A 16,665-nucleotide genomic window follows, 5' to 3' on the forward strand; every position below is an offset into this window, starting at 1 on the left:
GTTTTTATTTAAGTACTACAAATTCTGACATGGTACCCATTTCAAAGAACTGGCATTTTTGGCTCTAAAATCATTCTGACAAGATTAAAACAGATTTCCATCCAGGTCTACACACAGTCTTGAAACCATCCCAGAAGTCAGTTTCAGCTGAGTTCTTAACATCCTTTCCACTGAGGAGGAGTAGTGGATGATACCTACTAGTCTGGAATGAAATAAGGGACATGCAAAAATTAAAAAAAAAAGGTCACCCCTCTAAATACACAAAAACTATCATTAATGAAATGAAAATGTAAGGGAAACACACCTGAAACTCTTGTTCTAGTTTCCTCTCTATCCAGTCAGTTACATGAACCAGAGTCACTTCTCTCTCACCAAGTTTTGGCCGAGCTTTTAACTCCAGGTAGGGAGGTCTTCGAAAGCCGTACCTTAGGAGAATACACAGAACAGGTTTTATTATAAACCCTCCAACAAAGCATATCCTTAAATGTATTAACTACCAATGTTCTCTTAATAGCAGTTCCTACCTCATTTACAACTATTTTGTATTGCACCTCTCTTCCAGAACCCATTTCAGTTACACTTTACCTTTTTTCTTAGTTGCAATCCCTTCGCTAGCGCACACCTGAAACATTGCCCAGTTCTGCAGTAAATTCCTCTTACCATATTCTGTCAGTAGGTGGAGGTGGAATGTTAATTACTAGTGTTCCTCTGCACTCTTGTACTTCAACTGTTAGCAGCAATGGAGTATTGGAGACCTCTTCAATTTTCTTCTTAATAAACTCAGTCTCTGTTGCTTTCTGAAAGTATTTTGACTTAGTAATTTTATCCACAATTCTCATGATCTTACTTGTCCGATGTCCTCCGACATACCTTTACATAGAGAGCAGAAAAAGAGTACATCAAGGTAATTTTCTTAAACCTATTGTTTGCCAAGACACCTGTGGATTTCCTATTAAATGATTAGGGTTTTTGATACAAAAATTCTAAACAGATACGTATTCACAGGCGCAAGGAGGACCTCCCAGAGCCTACACACAGCAGCCATACCCTGTCAGCTACAAGTGTCTGGCAGAAATTCTGTCCGGTCTGAACACTCCTCTTTCCCAGATGGCATTGGAAATGCAACATTTTTTAAAACTGCAAATATACTTCCATCATTTATGCCAGGAAGTTAGCAGAAGTGACAAGCCTGTCTATTACCGTTCTAACAAAACTGTCAAGACACAGATGTACCAAGACATATGCCCATATCACATAGAAGGCCTAACCATCATGTCTAATCTACTTATCAGTGCGTGTTGAACAAAAAGGTTTTCATTTTAAAATATTGTAGAATTTATTAGTACAAAGGTGGTGAAAAGGAAAAAGAAGGTAATTTCGGCAGTAGTTAGAATGATATTTCAAAAAACGGTTAACTATGCTTGCAAAAAGAGGCTACTTTTGCTGGCAACAGTGTCAGGCAGCATCCTAGCTTTTAAAACAGACGCTTTAAGGACTGACTATGTTTTTTCTCACACCTATCCCATTTCAGAAATACGCACTCTAAAAATAGCATGTTTGATATTTTCACACACTATATTATACCTAATCTTGACTCTTGATGCTATGTAGCAAAGACAGCCTTACTAAGGAAATAACATTTTCCTATCCTGCAAAAAAATCATGTTTATGCAACCTTTTAGAGAAATTTTTCCTTAGCATGAGATAAGACAAGAAACTCCTCAGCTGATATAAAAGGGGTGAATTAATTTCAACTTTTGGATTTTACACTAGCTGTAACTTTACCCAGATAAAGTAGTTATTCTCTCATCAGTTTCTGTAGTGATAGTAATGCAGATTTTTGAAAGGTGTACAGAAATTCTTTTGGTATTTTACTTTAAAATTCTTTGTTCTCCCTCTTTGTCCTTAAGAGTTCTTTATATGATCTACATATTTTTAAAAGATATGTAATGCACCTATTGAAATAATTCCAACAATTCATCACATACTTTTCAAAAGGTTTTAGGAGTAAAACTCCAAGGAAAGTCCCTTGAACACCTTGAATATGTCATGGAGCCTTTTGGTATATTCACTGTAAAGTCACCAAGATGTATTCAGACATAGGAAACATTGTGATTGTCTGAGACATTTCAGTGTTATTACAGATTTCTTATTGCATGGCATAATCTCAATCAGATGTAAAAAGCAAAAAAACCGGAACAGCAGCCAAAACAAGGAATGACGTGGCAAAACTGACGTTAGGAAATTTTTTTTAAAATTCTCGCACAGCATCAGAGGGCAGTGTTGCACAGCCCAGACACTCCACGCCCTTTGAGGGGAAAAAAAAAAAAAAAAGAACAAAACAAAACACAAAAGCCTGAGCAAGAAAGCTAAGCTTAAAGAAAAGAACACACTGGAAATAAGGGATCAGCATGGGTATAACATTGTATACAAACAGAGTTTCAAGTTCACACACAAAATCCTGTTCTTGGCTCTGCTACCAGGCAAGACACGCTGGGGAATGTCCCCATAGGTTCTCTGGCCCAAAGACTTGTGTCTCTCTGTAATTTAATAGTGAAGAAATTAGGAGGTGCCAAATGGAGCACTGCCCAGGTCACTCTGCAGAAGTGCAGTATGGTGAACAGTGCTCCCAGCATGCTAAAACACTCAGCTGAGCAGCTTCCTTTCAATTTGTAGTACATGGCTTGATTGCTGCTCTAGAAATGGTTGTGTTTGCTTAATTGCTTGGATATAGTCACCCTGATATCCTGTGTGACAATGAGCATTATAGGACTGGACCAAGATATCAGTTATACTAAGTCTGGAAATTGGGAGGAGGAAAGGATTCACAGCTCACCCTTCTGCTCCTGGAGCCACCTGCTTCTCTCCTGCCAATTCAGGAGCATCATCCTCTTCTGAAGACCCAGCGCTGGAGGATTCCTCATCACTGTCTGCAAGACAATATGCCCTTGGCCTGAAACTGAAACAATATAATTTCCAGGTCAAATATAATATTTTTAAATAGGTATTCATCATGTACAGCTTTGGCTGATATTACAGGTATTTCTCTTGGAGACTCTGAAATGTCCCCTCTTCTTTTTTATAAACTCTATGTAAAAGAACAAAACCAAAATCACTCTGAGGCCAGTCTGTCAGAACTAGCTTCAAAACAGAAAATTTGTTTTCTCTGGTGGAATGTAATCCTGCATAAAAGAGGATGGCAGGAGAATGGCTGTTCTACATATTCAAATCAAATGTGGAGATTATTCAAAATACATTTGAAAGCATCTCTGTTCCTGCTTGCGGCTTTCATAAAAGTTAAGCAGTATGTAGGCTGGACAGGGGGTTTTTTGTTTGTCTTTAGAACTCTGACAAAGACATACTTTAAATTGAAAGGTGAGAACTGCAGTTCTGCCTTGTACTAAAAGCAAACATAGGACTCCAACTTCAAATGACATCATCTACTAAGCAAATCCCAGAATCCCTCAGAGATGTTAAACAAGGTGCTAACATATATACCTTATCTTCACAGCACTTTTAACACAAGTCAATAAATACCATTTTGTGTACTCACACACGTGCAATTTTTGCAACATAGATGTATTTCCAGCAATGGTAACACGTGAAAAACACAAGAGAATCGATCTTTGTCATCTGCCTCCAAAAGGAAATGCACAACACTCATGCTAGCAGAGCAAAGTTGTCTCAAACTAGTGATTTACCTTATTGTCGCTACAGTGTGTGTCATCACTTACCAATTTCATGTAGAAAAAAGGCAATTTTATTAACAGAAGTCTAACATAAACCTGAGAAGTAATATTTCTTAGATGTTTTGCAGAGATACTTTTGTTCCATACAAATTTAGGCTATAACCTTCCTTTAGTAGCTTTGCTGAAAATATTTCTTTTCCTACTATATTTGTAGGGAATTGACCTTTGGGCTTGTGAAATTTTAAGTTCCTCTAACACAGCAAATGACGTTTACAGGATTTAAAGTTTTGTTTTGCTTTTTCTGAAGAGAGTCCAAGATGGAATAAGGCAAAGAATGTCATGGGGAGAAGAGGGAAAAAAAGTAATAAAAATCAAACAAGTGCTGCTCTTAGGGTACAAAATATCACACAGTAGTAACTAATTCCAGACTTCAACTATGGAAGAATTTATGTACACAATCACAGAAAAAAAATTAAAATCTTTTAAACAGATTGAAATTAGGGAAGGATACAGTGAATACATTTCAGTATTAAATTGATCTCTACCAAATGCAAGAGCTTGAAATAGTTACACAACAAAGGTTTCAAAAGCATGTGGTTTTAGCCCCAGGGACTATACCCAGGACTATAATACTCTACAGCTTGTTCAGAGTATAGTTTATAGCTGCATTTTCTTCATTCTGTGTATGTGTGTTCTTGGAAATTTATTTGAAGCATTTAATAACCTCACACAGGGCATGGACTGAGGCTACTGTCTGCTTTTCTGTACACAGAACAAACTGTTAGTTGCTGCATGAAGTCCTAATGTAAAAGGACAGTTCAAGCACAGCTCACAATGCACAGCACTCCTTCCTAACTGCCTATTTAAGAACTGGAGCAGTAATCCCATGACCTCTCTACACTGAAGAATTTGCTATCCAGGCTATGGAATCAGAATCATAAACCTCTTCTTACCCAGACATGTATTTTGTACCTGCAGAAGAGCGTAACAACACACCAAACTGAACCACCTCCCAGAGGACTTCAGGAGTGGTGGATGGTTCATGTCACTGGCCCAAATAGCAATGCTGGAGCTGCTTCTCAGAGAGAAATTCATGTTTTTAGGTCAGATTCAAACTACATATTTTCTATGTGAGTGAGACATCACTTCACTTTCCTGTGCATGTCATACCACCCAGTTCAAAGCACACCCAGTGCATTTTCAAGGCTCTCAAAGGTGTCACCTTCTTACAAGAAAGTAGTTTATTTGCTCAGGTAATGGGGCCATCTGAAATGCATCCACAAGCATGAACTGACTAAGGCCACAAGATTTCCTTGCATTAAACACAGCAAAAATAAATAACCTTGAATGAGAATTCAGGGGATCTCTGCATACAATGGACCATTTATATGACACAAACATTGGCAGAAAACTACTTTGAAGCTACAGTATTGTTCCCGAGCAGATTGCACCGTATTTTCTGAATTGCCATTTGTCAGTTTGTTTTTACATGGCACAACATGCCAAAAAAAAGACAGGGTAAGAAAAAACCAAAAAGGATGGGGTAAGAAACTGCAGTAACTTTGGGTTAGCTTGCCTGCATTTGCCTAATTTCCGGTACGATAAAATTAATACAGTACCAGGTTCTATAAAATTGGTAATTCAATAGTTTTCCACCCTTTTTGAGAGATGCATTTTCCTGAGAGTGCATTGCCTGACAGCATTATCAAACCGTGTAACAGCACGCTTCTATTTCAAAGTAACACAGCAGCAATGACAGAATGGACCGCAACACTGAACCGTTTGTCTTGCTTTACGCTGACAATATCCAACGACAATTAAAACTCAGTGCTGTTTCCTGCACCCTCCTCTTCCTGGATGAGTAGATTACTTTCTTACATGAGTTTGTGGCTACTGCGTCTCAAGAGGCGGTTTGTTCTAGGCTCTTGAGGGATAGAAATGAGTGTAAGCAACCAACATGCATCACTTACAATACGATTGTGGATGCAAGTGCGTGCAGAAGAGTTTGTTTTTTCACAGCAAACATCAACTGATAATTTAAAAAGCCAGTAAAATTAACTAACACAATGGAAAGCACAGATGAGAACCAAACTGTTCTATACTTCTCAGAGTCCTTAATTTTATTTGTTTGTTTATAATATCTATTGTATTTAAGGAAAAAGAAAACAACCACCAAGCAATCAAAAAACCCCCTCACTCAAATTAGAATACATTAGACTGCTCTTTATGTAAAGCTGGCATGTACCTGGCCCTGAGCATTTGAAACATCACAGCCTTGCCCAGGGAGCAATATGGTTAATGGTTATACCTTCAAGTAATTGGTTGCTTAGCTACAGACATTTACATTTGTGTTGCTGGAGGTCTATTGCTCAGCTAGAATCAAGCTGATTTTTAAATATGAAATCAATGCATTCACTAATTATTTCCAAGGCCATTCTTGCACTGGACAGATATAAAAATACACAAAGAAAATCCTGAAGGGATGGGGAAGAAAAGCAAGAATTGGATTTGTAGAGACATTTCCTTCTCTATGCCCCATTTTTTGGGTGGACAAGATTAAAGGGATTTTTAAAAAAAAAAAAAAAAAAAAATCACACCTAGCAATTATACTGATGCAAATTCAGAAATATTTATTTCAAGCAGTGACAACGAGAATCTAGGTCGACTTTAAATCCTCTGAATTTCTACCAGCATATGAGATCATTCAGCCATTAGTTTTTTCACATTTATTTTCTTGTCATGACTGCAGTGTAATATAGTGCTGCTATAAGTATTCCTTCAAGATATCTCAGAATAAATGGTTAGAGCTATGACATGAGTATACAAGTATCTGAATTCTGAAAGACCACGATATTTTACACATATCTAAACAAATGGTCAGATTTAGGGAATATTTTCTTGATTTGTTGGCAGTGGTTGTACACTAAATCAGAGACCACCTACTGTTCAGCGACTGCAGATTTCTTAAGTACAAAGAGAACACAGCACAAAGAGAATCAACATTCGGCTGAGAGGATGGATATTTGACAGGTGTCACTCACTGGGTTAATACAAATGGACAGATTGATAGAATTCAAACATCATAAAACTGACAGGGAAAGCACAAATACAAGTTAGGTAAGTTACAGTATTACAGTATGTGTTTTCTAATTAGTTTGTTTATAAGGCATTTCTCTTAGACATAGCAGGTAAACAGAAGTGGGATATGAAGAAAACTGGAGACTAAAGTAGGGGTGTGATTATTGCCATGATGCAATAAAGCTACTGAAAATGTCTTTACATAACAACTACAGCCCATTTACCTTCCACAGTTGTTTACTATTACATGGTTTACAGCTATAGCTGTATGTACCATAGTAGCACGTTACATGTATCCATCTCCAATATTCAAGTCTTACTAAGACCCCAAATCAAGCCTAAGACAAAACTGAATTTTAGTCACAGAATATTTTTAAATCCTACTAAAATATATAAAAATGATCGTACTACAAAAGCCTTTTATTAAGACAGTTATAAATGCTGTAATCAAACATTAACGTTGCACAGAAAGACCAAGTTCTATACTCACACGTATGCAACTTCCCAGCTCCTTTCAATCTTTTGCAGAGCCAGAGCTGCATATACGCAAGGAAAATTGCACTTTTCATTATGAAAGCTCTCGCTTGATTCTACCATTGTAATACCTTACCCTTCTTTGCCGATCTCTCCAACTTTAAGTGCTTCACCAAGCGGCTCTTTACCAAGTTTGGTCAAGTTCATCTTGGTCTCTAGGGTCATTAGAAAAGATCCATTATAGGACATTTCCAAATCAATCCAAAGTCCTAAAATTAACAACAAAAAGAGATGCCACTTTAAGAACAGGCACAATCACTTTATTTTAATGTCAAGCCAAAACTTGTTTAAAAGAGGTCTATATATCACACTTTTTCCAAAGAGAAAAGCTACTTTTTCATCAACTGATTATGTCATCAATTCATAAATAATTAAAAGCTTAAAGCAAGTTTTCTGTTCACATTAAGCTTATGGAACAAACTTGCATGTTCAGATATAAATCAAAGCCACACTGAAAGACAGATCAGTGAGTACAGCTAATGATCTAAAAAAAAGGAGTGTGATTTACACACACCTAAACTGCTCAAGAGATCTGAATCAAGATAAAGAAAACAGAATACAATCAGGGATTCACTTCAAAACTATTTACAGTACTGCTCCAAGCCAAACAGTAATGGGGACACTGCTATTACTTATGCTGTCCAAATGAAGCAAAACTTGAAATCCCAGAGCAGTATTACTCATCACACATCGCAACCTACAGTCTCTTTTGCTTTAGACCAATGGTGTATCGAAGAACTATGAAAAGGATCGCTCAGCAACTCAGCTATAGGCATTCTTCTTATGACTCACAGCAGAGTCATTGCTTAGAACAATTCTAGACGTGTGGTATTAAGTGAAATCCTATTGTCTGGGCAGACTATTTGCTTATTGTGATCACCAAAAGAATTGTCTTGGGAATAGCAAGATTAGCTCCTGCCTCTAAGTGACACCCTGCAGTCCCACTGATTAAAAAAAGCTGTAGGGTATTTGTGATCCAGAGATTAGAAATCAGATGCCACTAAGCACAGATTATGCATCTTCCTTTTCTAGATATCGCAGCTGCATACAATATGCCCTACCAGTACCTGGCACATCAACCACTAATGCATTCTACTTTTATTTACTTATTCGGAAGCAATTGATGATAACTACTCTTTGGGTTTGATCGATCTAGAAAAGACACACTTCTTCACTTAAAGAACAACTGTTTTCTTTTCTGCAAAAACATATCAGAAGAATGGCACTGTCCCCAATCCCACCTGTTTATATTAACAGAAATACACACAGCTCCCAAAGCCCAGGTCATTGATACACTATGAGATTACGTGTTGGAAGCAGTACTGAAGCAAAGCTGCTTCTTTACTAACCAAATTATTCCCTTCCATCATACAGTTTTTCTCATGCTGTTCTAAAACAGAACACAAGAACTCAAACACAAGCTTATATAGATTTTTCCTCTTTACAGTAACGAAATAGCAGTAAGATCATCAGAAACAAGAATACAGCTAAACGGACCTTTTGGATAACCAATGAGTCAGCATGCTCCAAATGTCAATGTTGTTTTAACAGTAGATCAAATTAAGCAAAGGATGCCATTACCAAGAGGGAAAACTCCTTCTGGCCAGAAAACGTTCATGCGCATTTTTCCAGAGGGAAAAAGGGAGGTAGGGGAAGGAGAAGGGGGTGAAGAATTGGGCAGATGGTATGATTTATTCAGAGTTATCTGGTTCCCTAGCCTTGACAGAAGTACAGTAAATACTACACCATATGCTGCCACCCAAATAGGACTGTATTAACAGAAACGAGATTTTTTTTTTCCTAACACTGTTAACAAATTCAGTTACTTAGAGGAACCATATAATAAAGTATTTTCCTCATAATCAAGCGCTGGTAAAAACATATGGCTGAAACAAAGCACATCACAATCAGTAACTGCATCTTAAAGCCTCATAAAAGGCTACCCCAAATGACTGTCTCAAACACTGAGAAAGAATTATTTTTTAAATCCTTTTAAAAAATTCTTTAAAATGTTTGTTCTGGATACTGGCATGAAGTTTTAGGATTATTTTTATTCCAAGTGTAGTTTATTCATAGGTCAATTTACCAAAATATACATTTACCCTTATGAAAATAAGCATTTCCAATTATTATCCCCTTATTTATGTCCTTTTAAGTACAATAGCAAAACAAGTTATTTCAGTAATTATTTACTGCAAGCTCTTAAAAAGTCAGATATTAAGAGCCCACATATCATTCAACAATATGAAAGAAGTTACAAGGATTACAAATTCTACCATAAATGTTTGCCTGACACAGTTTAACTGAACAAGAAACTGAAGGAGTTAATTGTTCTCGCTGCTGTTGTTGGCAATTAATTGAAGTCAAGTGTTCAGCAGACTCCTGAATCACCTCATGACTTAAAACTAGTCTTTGGTTACAACTAAAGTTGTGAGAACCAAGAAAGGAATTCAAAAAATGTTTAAATCTAGGCAAAGGGAAACACTCTGACAAGAACCCCAAAGCATAAGTTCGTTTAAAAAGAAATGACAAAACCACAAGCATCATACATGTAACAATTTTAGAAAGTTTTCACTTTTTCTGTAAATCAGAATAAAATTTCTACTGATGGTGAAGCCACTTTACTACTGGGAACACTGGAGAATGTCCTAAGTGCTGTGGAGAACCCGCTGTCCCACGCAGGAAGCGTACAATAAGAAGCAGCAACATGCTTTAATTCCCCAAATACTGATTGCACATGAGCTTACTCCATCTATTCCAGTTTTATTTCTTTTAAAAGACAGTTTTCGTTCCTCATGCAACAAAACAATTTGCATGCTTTGTTTATAAAGCTCATGGAAAACATACTTCCAAGAAGTTGAGGGCAAAGTACACAGTGTTTCAGAGATAAGGCTTTTCCCCAAAGAGTTGCAAGTCTCAAGTGAGATAAGGGCAAACAATAGCATTTGGATACAACAGGCAGCATTAGCTAACATGTTATGCATGTCCAAGAGCATTTTAATAATTCCCCAAAGTCTGTTTTGTTCACACTTTTACGAGGGAAAGGTTAGAGCTTACTAATCTTGTCATGCTTTTAGTCAATAATTTGAGTTGCATAACATTTTTATTATTAGTGATAAAGTTTATTTATTTCCTCCTAAATTTCATGCATCTGGTATTCTTGCAAAGGTCTGATGATAACTGTTCATCTGAGTTAAAGAAGAGCAGTGTAGTAAGAGTGGCAGACAAATGAATCTTACATCAAAACTACAGTGAAATAAACCTTAGAAAGACCAGGTCCAAACTACATAGGATGAGCAAAGACAAAGCCTAAATTGCTTCTTAGCAGAAACTGTCTCATTATCTAATACTGTGCACAGCTGAATTCTATCACAAATTCTCCATCCTGGGGAACCACTGTTGCTTGGCCTTTAAGAACAGTGAGCAGAACTAAGATCCTGAAGAGACAAACCACCCCCACGGACAGAAACCCCCCTCACGCCCACTGAGTTCAGCACTGCAATCCCCTGCAGCCAGCACTGCAAAAACAGACATGGTACTACATACCTGCTGTGTGTTCAATACCCTCATGCTCTGAGAAGATACTACAGAAAGAAACACAATAGTCTGTTCCTGACTTAGAAACACCGTACAGGAGAGCTAGTGAAGGCTGATCCTGTTATGATTTTCAGCTAGTTACCTGTTCAAACTTCACTCTGCCCATGTTTGTTGTTATTTTTCTAAATATGCTGCTGAGACTTGCTGAAGTTTGGCTCATTGATGGCCTGTAATTTAGAGCCCCTCCAGAGGCTCTTAACACTCTTAACAGGTACTGTAAATTCATTCAATTCCTACCATCTCACTACCAGTTTATTGGGTTTAGCACCATCTAGAAATGATCTTGGTATCTTCACCTAAGAGTTGAAAGAGCACTTTAAAACAAAAGTTGTTTGCCATGCAATCTATAGCTGCACCACAACAGGTCCTCCAAGGAAATACTTCCCTTTAGACCAATTAGAAACTTCTCCACCTTGAGTTAAATAATCCTTTCTCTTCTCCCATCTGGTGTAACAATATGGTAACTACAGGAGTGAATGGAGTGACAAGAAACAAGTTAAGAAACCCTTAATAAACTCAGAAACAATTTAAAATTAAAGACTGTTCTGACTACATGTCTTAGAAGAAAAATGGCATCTACCTCTCCTCATCATGTAGAACAAACATTTTTGAAGCTAAAAAACATTAACCCAAGTCTGTTTTCTTGTGAAACTACTCAAGCCATAGGAGTATTCTCAAATATACACTACATATGTGACCACATGCAAGCCAGAAAAGAGAAAAAAAGAGTTCCGATTCATAAAGCAGCAATATGAAAGTCATTCAGATTATAAAAAAAAAAATCTAATATTAAGGACATAAAATTATGTTGTATTTTGAAGTTTCTTTTCAAAGCAACCCTGTATTCTTGTTTTCTGAGTATTACAACTGTATTTTCTGAATCACTGTTTTCAGAACAGGGCAACTTTTCTTGAAGGGAGCCAAATCTGTTTTCTGCTACGGTACAGAATCAGATCTGTCTTGAGGAGATATGCATTGTTCTCTGTAGTCCATGACAGAGTATCAGGTACAGGTCTGCATCTCTGTTGCGTGCAAATTTTAGTTTAGTTCAGTAACTATTTCCAGTGGAAAGGCACACTCATCTTTCCTATCCATAGAATTATGTTTATACCAAGCCTGATGCTACTACTATTGGAGAGAGAGTGTATCTCCTCAGAACAAGCTCTCATTAAGCGTACCTTCCTCTGATTAAAACACTCACAAGACAAACAGATCAAATTTCTGTTCTACACAGGTACGAAGGCATGAACCTGGCAAAACCAGAAGAGGAAACATGTATTTTACCTCTGTGATCAACAGAAGGTTTGAAGGCTTGAAGGATCTTCGGCACTGCTATCCCCATATCAAGCTCAGTTAGAGTTAGCTCATTCATGAAGTACGGCAGCTAAAAGAACAGAATGTAAAAATCAAATCCTTGTTGTGGAAACTAAACATCATTGTTTCCTGAGAGAAGAAAGGTCTTAAACTTATGGAACTGATTGAGCTGAAAAGCCACCAGTGAAAGAACACAAATAGGATTAACACAGATTTCTTCCAATTCTAGGATTTCACAGTTATGAGTTTCAAAATAATATTTTAGGAAGAGATTCAGCATCGGAACTTGGAATGCTTTAAAAACAATGCTCAAGTTCAGATGCTGACCTTAAACTTTTAGCATGTTTTTTAGTCAAAACATGTAACAAGCTCAAGAATGAAGTGTAAATCCTATTTTACTATGGATAAAAGACTTCTTTGGATTTTAAATTCAGTCATATATTTTAGATAGCTGCAGTTATATCAACATCTCAGCTATTTTTATCTTTAGCAAATTCTTTCATAGCACATTACCTTCTAAATCTATCATAATTTTAGTATAATAGAGGCACAGACTCACGATGCTTTAAGTATCTATTTACTGTAAGTATTTCTAATTGATAGAAATTCTATCTCCTGTGGACAGACAGTGCTTTAACCTATCAAAAATACATCCATTCCCCATTCCCAGTCTTTCCACTTAAACTGTTTCCAGTGAGATGTTTGGGTACCCTGCTGTCACAATTGGGGAAACAGCCAGGGCAGAATTAGGTTACTGCTTATTTCCCAAAGCACAAGCAACACCATCTCACAGCTGGTGCTGGCAGCTAAATTTCAGAGCTTCTGTCAGCAAGACTATCTCCCTTTGCCTTTAGGAACAGGCAAACTCCTCCCCAAAATCAGGAGCTAAACAGGCCTGTAATTAACTGCTGCTGTTCAGAAGAGTTACAGATGCAAAGGGAAGACCCAGAAGTCATTCAAAAGCACCACACCTCCCTCCACCCTTTGAGCTTATGCAGTTGATGCACAATTATATCCCATCACCTCACAGACAGTTCTTTCCCTGACTCACTCCCACTGACCTCTCCTGCAAGCGGTGTATGTCTGAAGTTAATAGGAACACATCAGAATTGTGGTTTCCTGATCTCCTCCATCTTAAAGGCAATCTACTATTTCCCAAAGCAGATTTCATAATTTATAAGCAGTTCTATTTATCCCTAAAGTAAACACAATAATAGCTCTACTTTTTACTTAAAAACTTCACAAATACTTAATCCAGCTGTAGTTAATTTGAAACTGAAGCAGCAAAGTTACCATGTTGAGATCATACCAGGAAACAGATAGCAAAGCTGAACTGGAACTCTGTTATCACATTTATTTACTTGTCTTTTACATATAAGTGTGAAGTAAGTGTTTGTTCTACTGTTTTAAAACTCAAAGACTATGTGTTTGTTTTACTCCATAAGGAATGTGTAGTGCAAGTCTCCAGATTAGTTACCTTTATTTTGCTAAGTTTCATTTGGATCTTCTTTGACACTAGATCAGACCAATACTTTTCTCCTAAAAAATCCCAAAATATTCTTCCAAGCAAAGCGTTAACCCAGGCCTCCTGTTCCTCCTCTTCAGCTTCCACATGGGCATCTGGTAACTGAAAGCACAGAGCAGGTTATTCAGCTCTATAAATTCTATAAACTAAAGTCAGAAAAGGCCTCATTTACACTAGGAAGTTTGGATTTATAGGCTGGGTTAGCTAAGAGCACCAAGTGCTCAGCACAGATAGCAGCTTCACAAGCAGATCAGCTGGCCTGACATGAGCTCGCTTGTCATCATCCTGACATGCAACAGAGTGAATGAGAGCACATAGATATAGCTTCATCTCTGGCAATGAAATGAGAAAGTTGTATGTAATTTAACCTCTGACAGAAAAAGCAGCTAAACCCAGAGTGGGCAGACTTAGAAATGTGTCTGCAGTAGAGACACTCTCTCTTCCCAACAGACTAGAACAGCAGCTACTCTACTCCTCTTCTGTTTTATCAAAAAATAGGAAAACAAGACCCAATCTCACATCTTTAAATTCAGTTCAGAAACATCACAAATAGATGATAAACAAATGCAGTACAGGGACACAAATTCTTCCTTCCAGTGTTTGTATATAGGATTCAGGAAACCATACTGTCCCTTCTGCTGCATTAAAGGTTTTATTTACAGTCCAAGAGGACTGTGTCTTGGTCTCATAATACTTGGAGATATATGTTCAGATGTTACATCACTGACTATAGACATTAAAGCAAAGGCAGCTGAATAATTCTGGGTGTGTACATGTTATCATGTATTTCATTAAAACCAGGAGGTTTCCATGAAGAAAAGACAACACACTTAACATCTCTCAACTGCCAGCAATGAAAGGAGAATTTGCCTTTCGTTAGTATAGGCAGAAATCCTGGAGCTGGCAGAAAAGCAGTGCTAAGAGGAGTCAAGTAAATGCTACAGTTTTGAACATAATTTCTTGGCAACAACCGCTCCCAATGGCTGCAGCCTCACGCAGGCAGAATTGCTGGGTTAGTAGCTTCTGCTGTGACGCAAGTTTCCTGACAGCACTCTTGATCTATTTATAGAATGACTTCTGACACGTGCCAGATTCAGCAGCGAATTCATCACTGCTTCAGGGGTTGTCAGGGGCTAGAATATCTTTTTTCCTGGGGGAACACAAGATGTGTTTATTCATACGCTATACCATGGCCTCCTACTCCTTACTGGACATTGCATGAAAGTCTGGCAACAAAGATGCATGACATGAATCACATCTTTTAAATGAATAGTGATTACACTTAACATTAAGGATCTATTTATTAACAGTGCTGTACTTAAAGTTCTGTTTTATTAAGAGTGATTCAAAAGCAGTCCAAGAGACCAAAGGATTAGTTGGAGCGCTAGACATTGTTTGCTATTACACAATACTCACATATCAGCCATTTAGTATTGCTTTTAAAGACATATAAAAAAATGGAAACCATACAATCCATCCATCCATGCCTTACGTCTTTTTGAGCAAGACTGTCCAAATCAAGCTGTAGTCTACGCAAGAGCCAATTCCGCTTCTGTCCCCCAGTCAACCCAAGCAGCAGGTATACTGCAGTAAGAACTGCCCCACTGTCATCAAAGCCACAGGCAGAGGACCATCAGATACATACTAAAGGCAAATCCTAACCCTGTTCACAGCAACAGGGCCAGGACATCATTCTTGAGAAGAACCAAAGAGGATAAGCACTTTCTGAAACATGCAACAGAAAAACAGTTCTCAGATCCAGGACAAAAAGCACTGCTTTATGTGGTCCAGAGAGCATGAGCAAAGCCAAATGCGGGGCTGAAAACAGATTTTGTAGTGTAATATCTTCACTGAAAAACTGCTACAAACAGCATCCAATTTATACTTGTGTAATATGACAATTCTGTCCCACTCAGGTGCTCAGATGCATTGAGGAAAGGTAGAAGGCCTTTAGCTCCCCACAGTCAGCAGAAAATGAATATCAATTTTACTACCAAGTACTAAAAATTCCACTTAAATCATTTCAACAAGCCAGGACCTCAAAAATATGCTTTTAATTCAATCTGCTTTAAAATATACACAGAAAAAGCTAACTTTTTACCACTATTGGAAAGGGAGGTTTCTGGAATTTTGGGGGTTTTTTTGTTTGTTTGTTTTAACCTTAAGATATAAGTTATTTTGGGACCAATGGTTTTTAGGACACACCTGTGCATTCCTAATGAAGAAAATCTACAGATATATTGCCTTCAGCTGTACAATCTTTTAGGTACAAGACACTGCAAAGGTCAGAAGAACCACAGTTGTTCTTGGAAAATAAGAAATCAAACTAAACCAATGAAAAACTTGTATGTTATATTAAGAAGAAAGTGTGGTCAACAGGGAACTGGCAAGCGTGAAAAGCCACACTGACTTTATAAAAAGTTTAGGGCCAACCTGTAGTTGAAATTAGTTTTTCTTTCTACATAACTGATTTTTAAAGTAGTAGTTAACAAGATAAAATATATCACCACCTCTGATGCATCTTTTGGGGGAAAAGTATTACCTTTTTCACAGCTGTAGGGCTGCTATCTGCACTGAGGACTGGACTACCCGAAGGGCTTTTCTTTTCATGTGGAACACACTTTGCCATATAAATACTGTAGTCCAGAAGCATTTTCTGCCGCACATTGCCAACCAGATCCTTGTGCTTGGGCTGGGATGCAATTTCTTCTGCACTTCCCTTGCTGCTGCTTCGGCTGTGAGTGAGAACTCCAGATTGACTATCGCTTCTACTGTGTGTTGGCAAGATCCCTAAATTAAAAGGAATAATACTGTTTAACTGAAAAGGAACCTGACAGTCAAGTAGCAGAGTGTATCACCAAACACTTAAAGGAACAAAATTGGCTTGCAGATATAATTTATTCCAAAAAAAAGACCATTCAGAGCAGT

The 16,665-nt window shown here is 37.6% G+C and overlaps 1 protein-coding gene across 8 annotated transcripts in view; it reads right to left on the minus strand.

The window, feature by feature from the left end:
- TEX2 (testis expressed 2) overlaps positions 1–16,665 on the minus strand; it is a 65,299-nt gene that overhangs the window by 2,628 nt on the left and 46,006 nt on the right. For all 8 annotated transcript variants that reach the window (XM_074889172.1, XM_074889171.1, XM_074889169.1 and 5 more), the window contains 7 exons: positions 16,280–16,527; positions 13,690–13,839; positions 12,183–12,282; positions 7,378–7,510; positions 2,837–2,959; positions 661–870; positions 305–425 (listed from right to left, as the gene is read on the minus strand). In XM_074889172.1, coding sequence (XP_074745273.1) covers positions 305–425; positions 661–870; positions 2,837–2,959; positions 7,378–7,510; positions 12,183–12,282; positions 13,690–13,839; positions 16,280–16,527 — 1,085 coding nt within the window. The remainder of the gene's footprint in view (positions 1–304; positions 426–660; positions 871–2,836; positions 2,960–7,377; positions 7,511–12,182; positions 12,283–13,689; positions 13,840–16,279; positions 16,528–16,665) is intronic.

Source organism: Strix uralensis, chromosome 19 (assembly GCF_047716275.1).
Source record: "Strix uralensis isolate ZFMK-TIS-50842 chromosome 19, bStrUra1, whole genome shotgun sequence".
NCBI lineage: Eukaryota > Metazoa > Chordata > Aves > Strigiformes > Strigidae > Strix > Strix uralensis.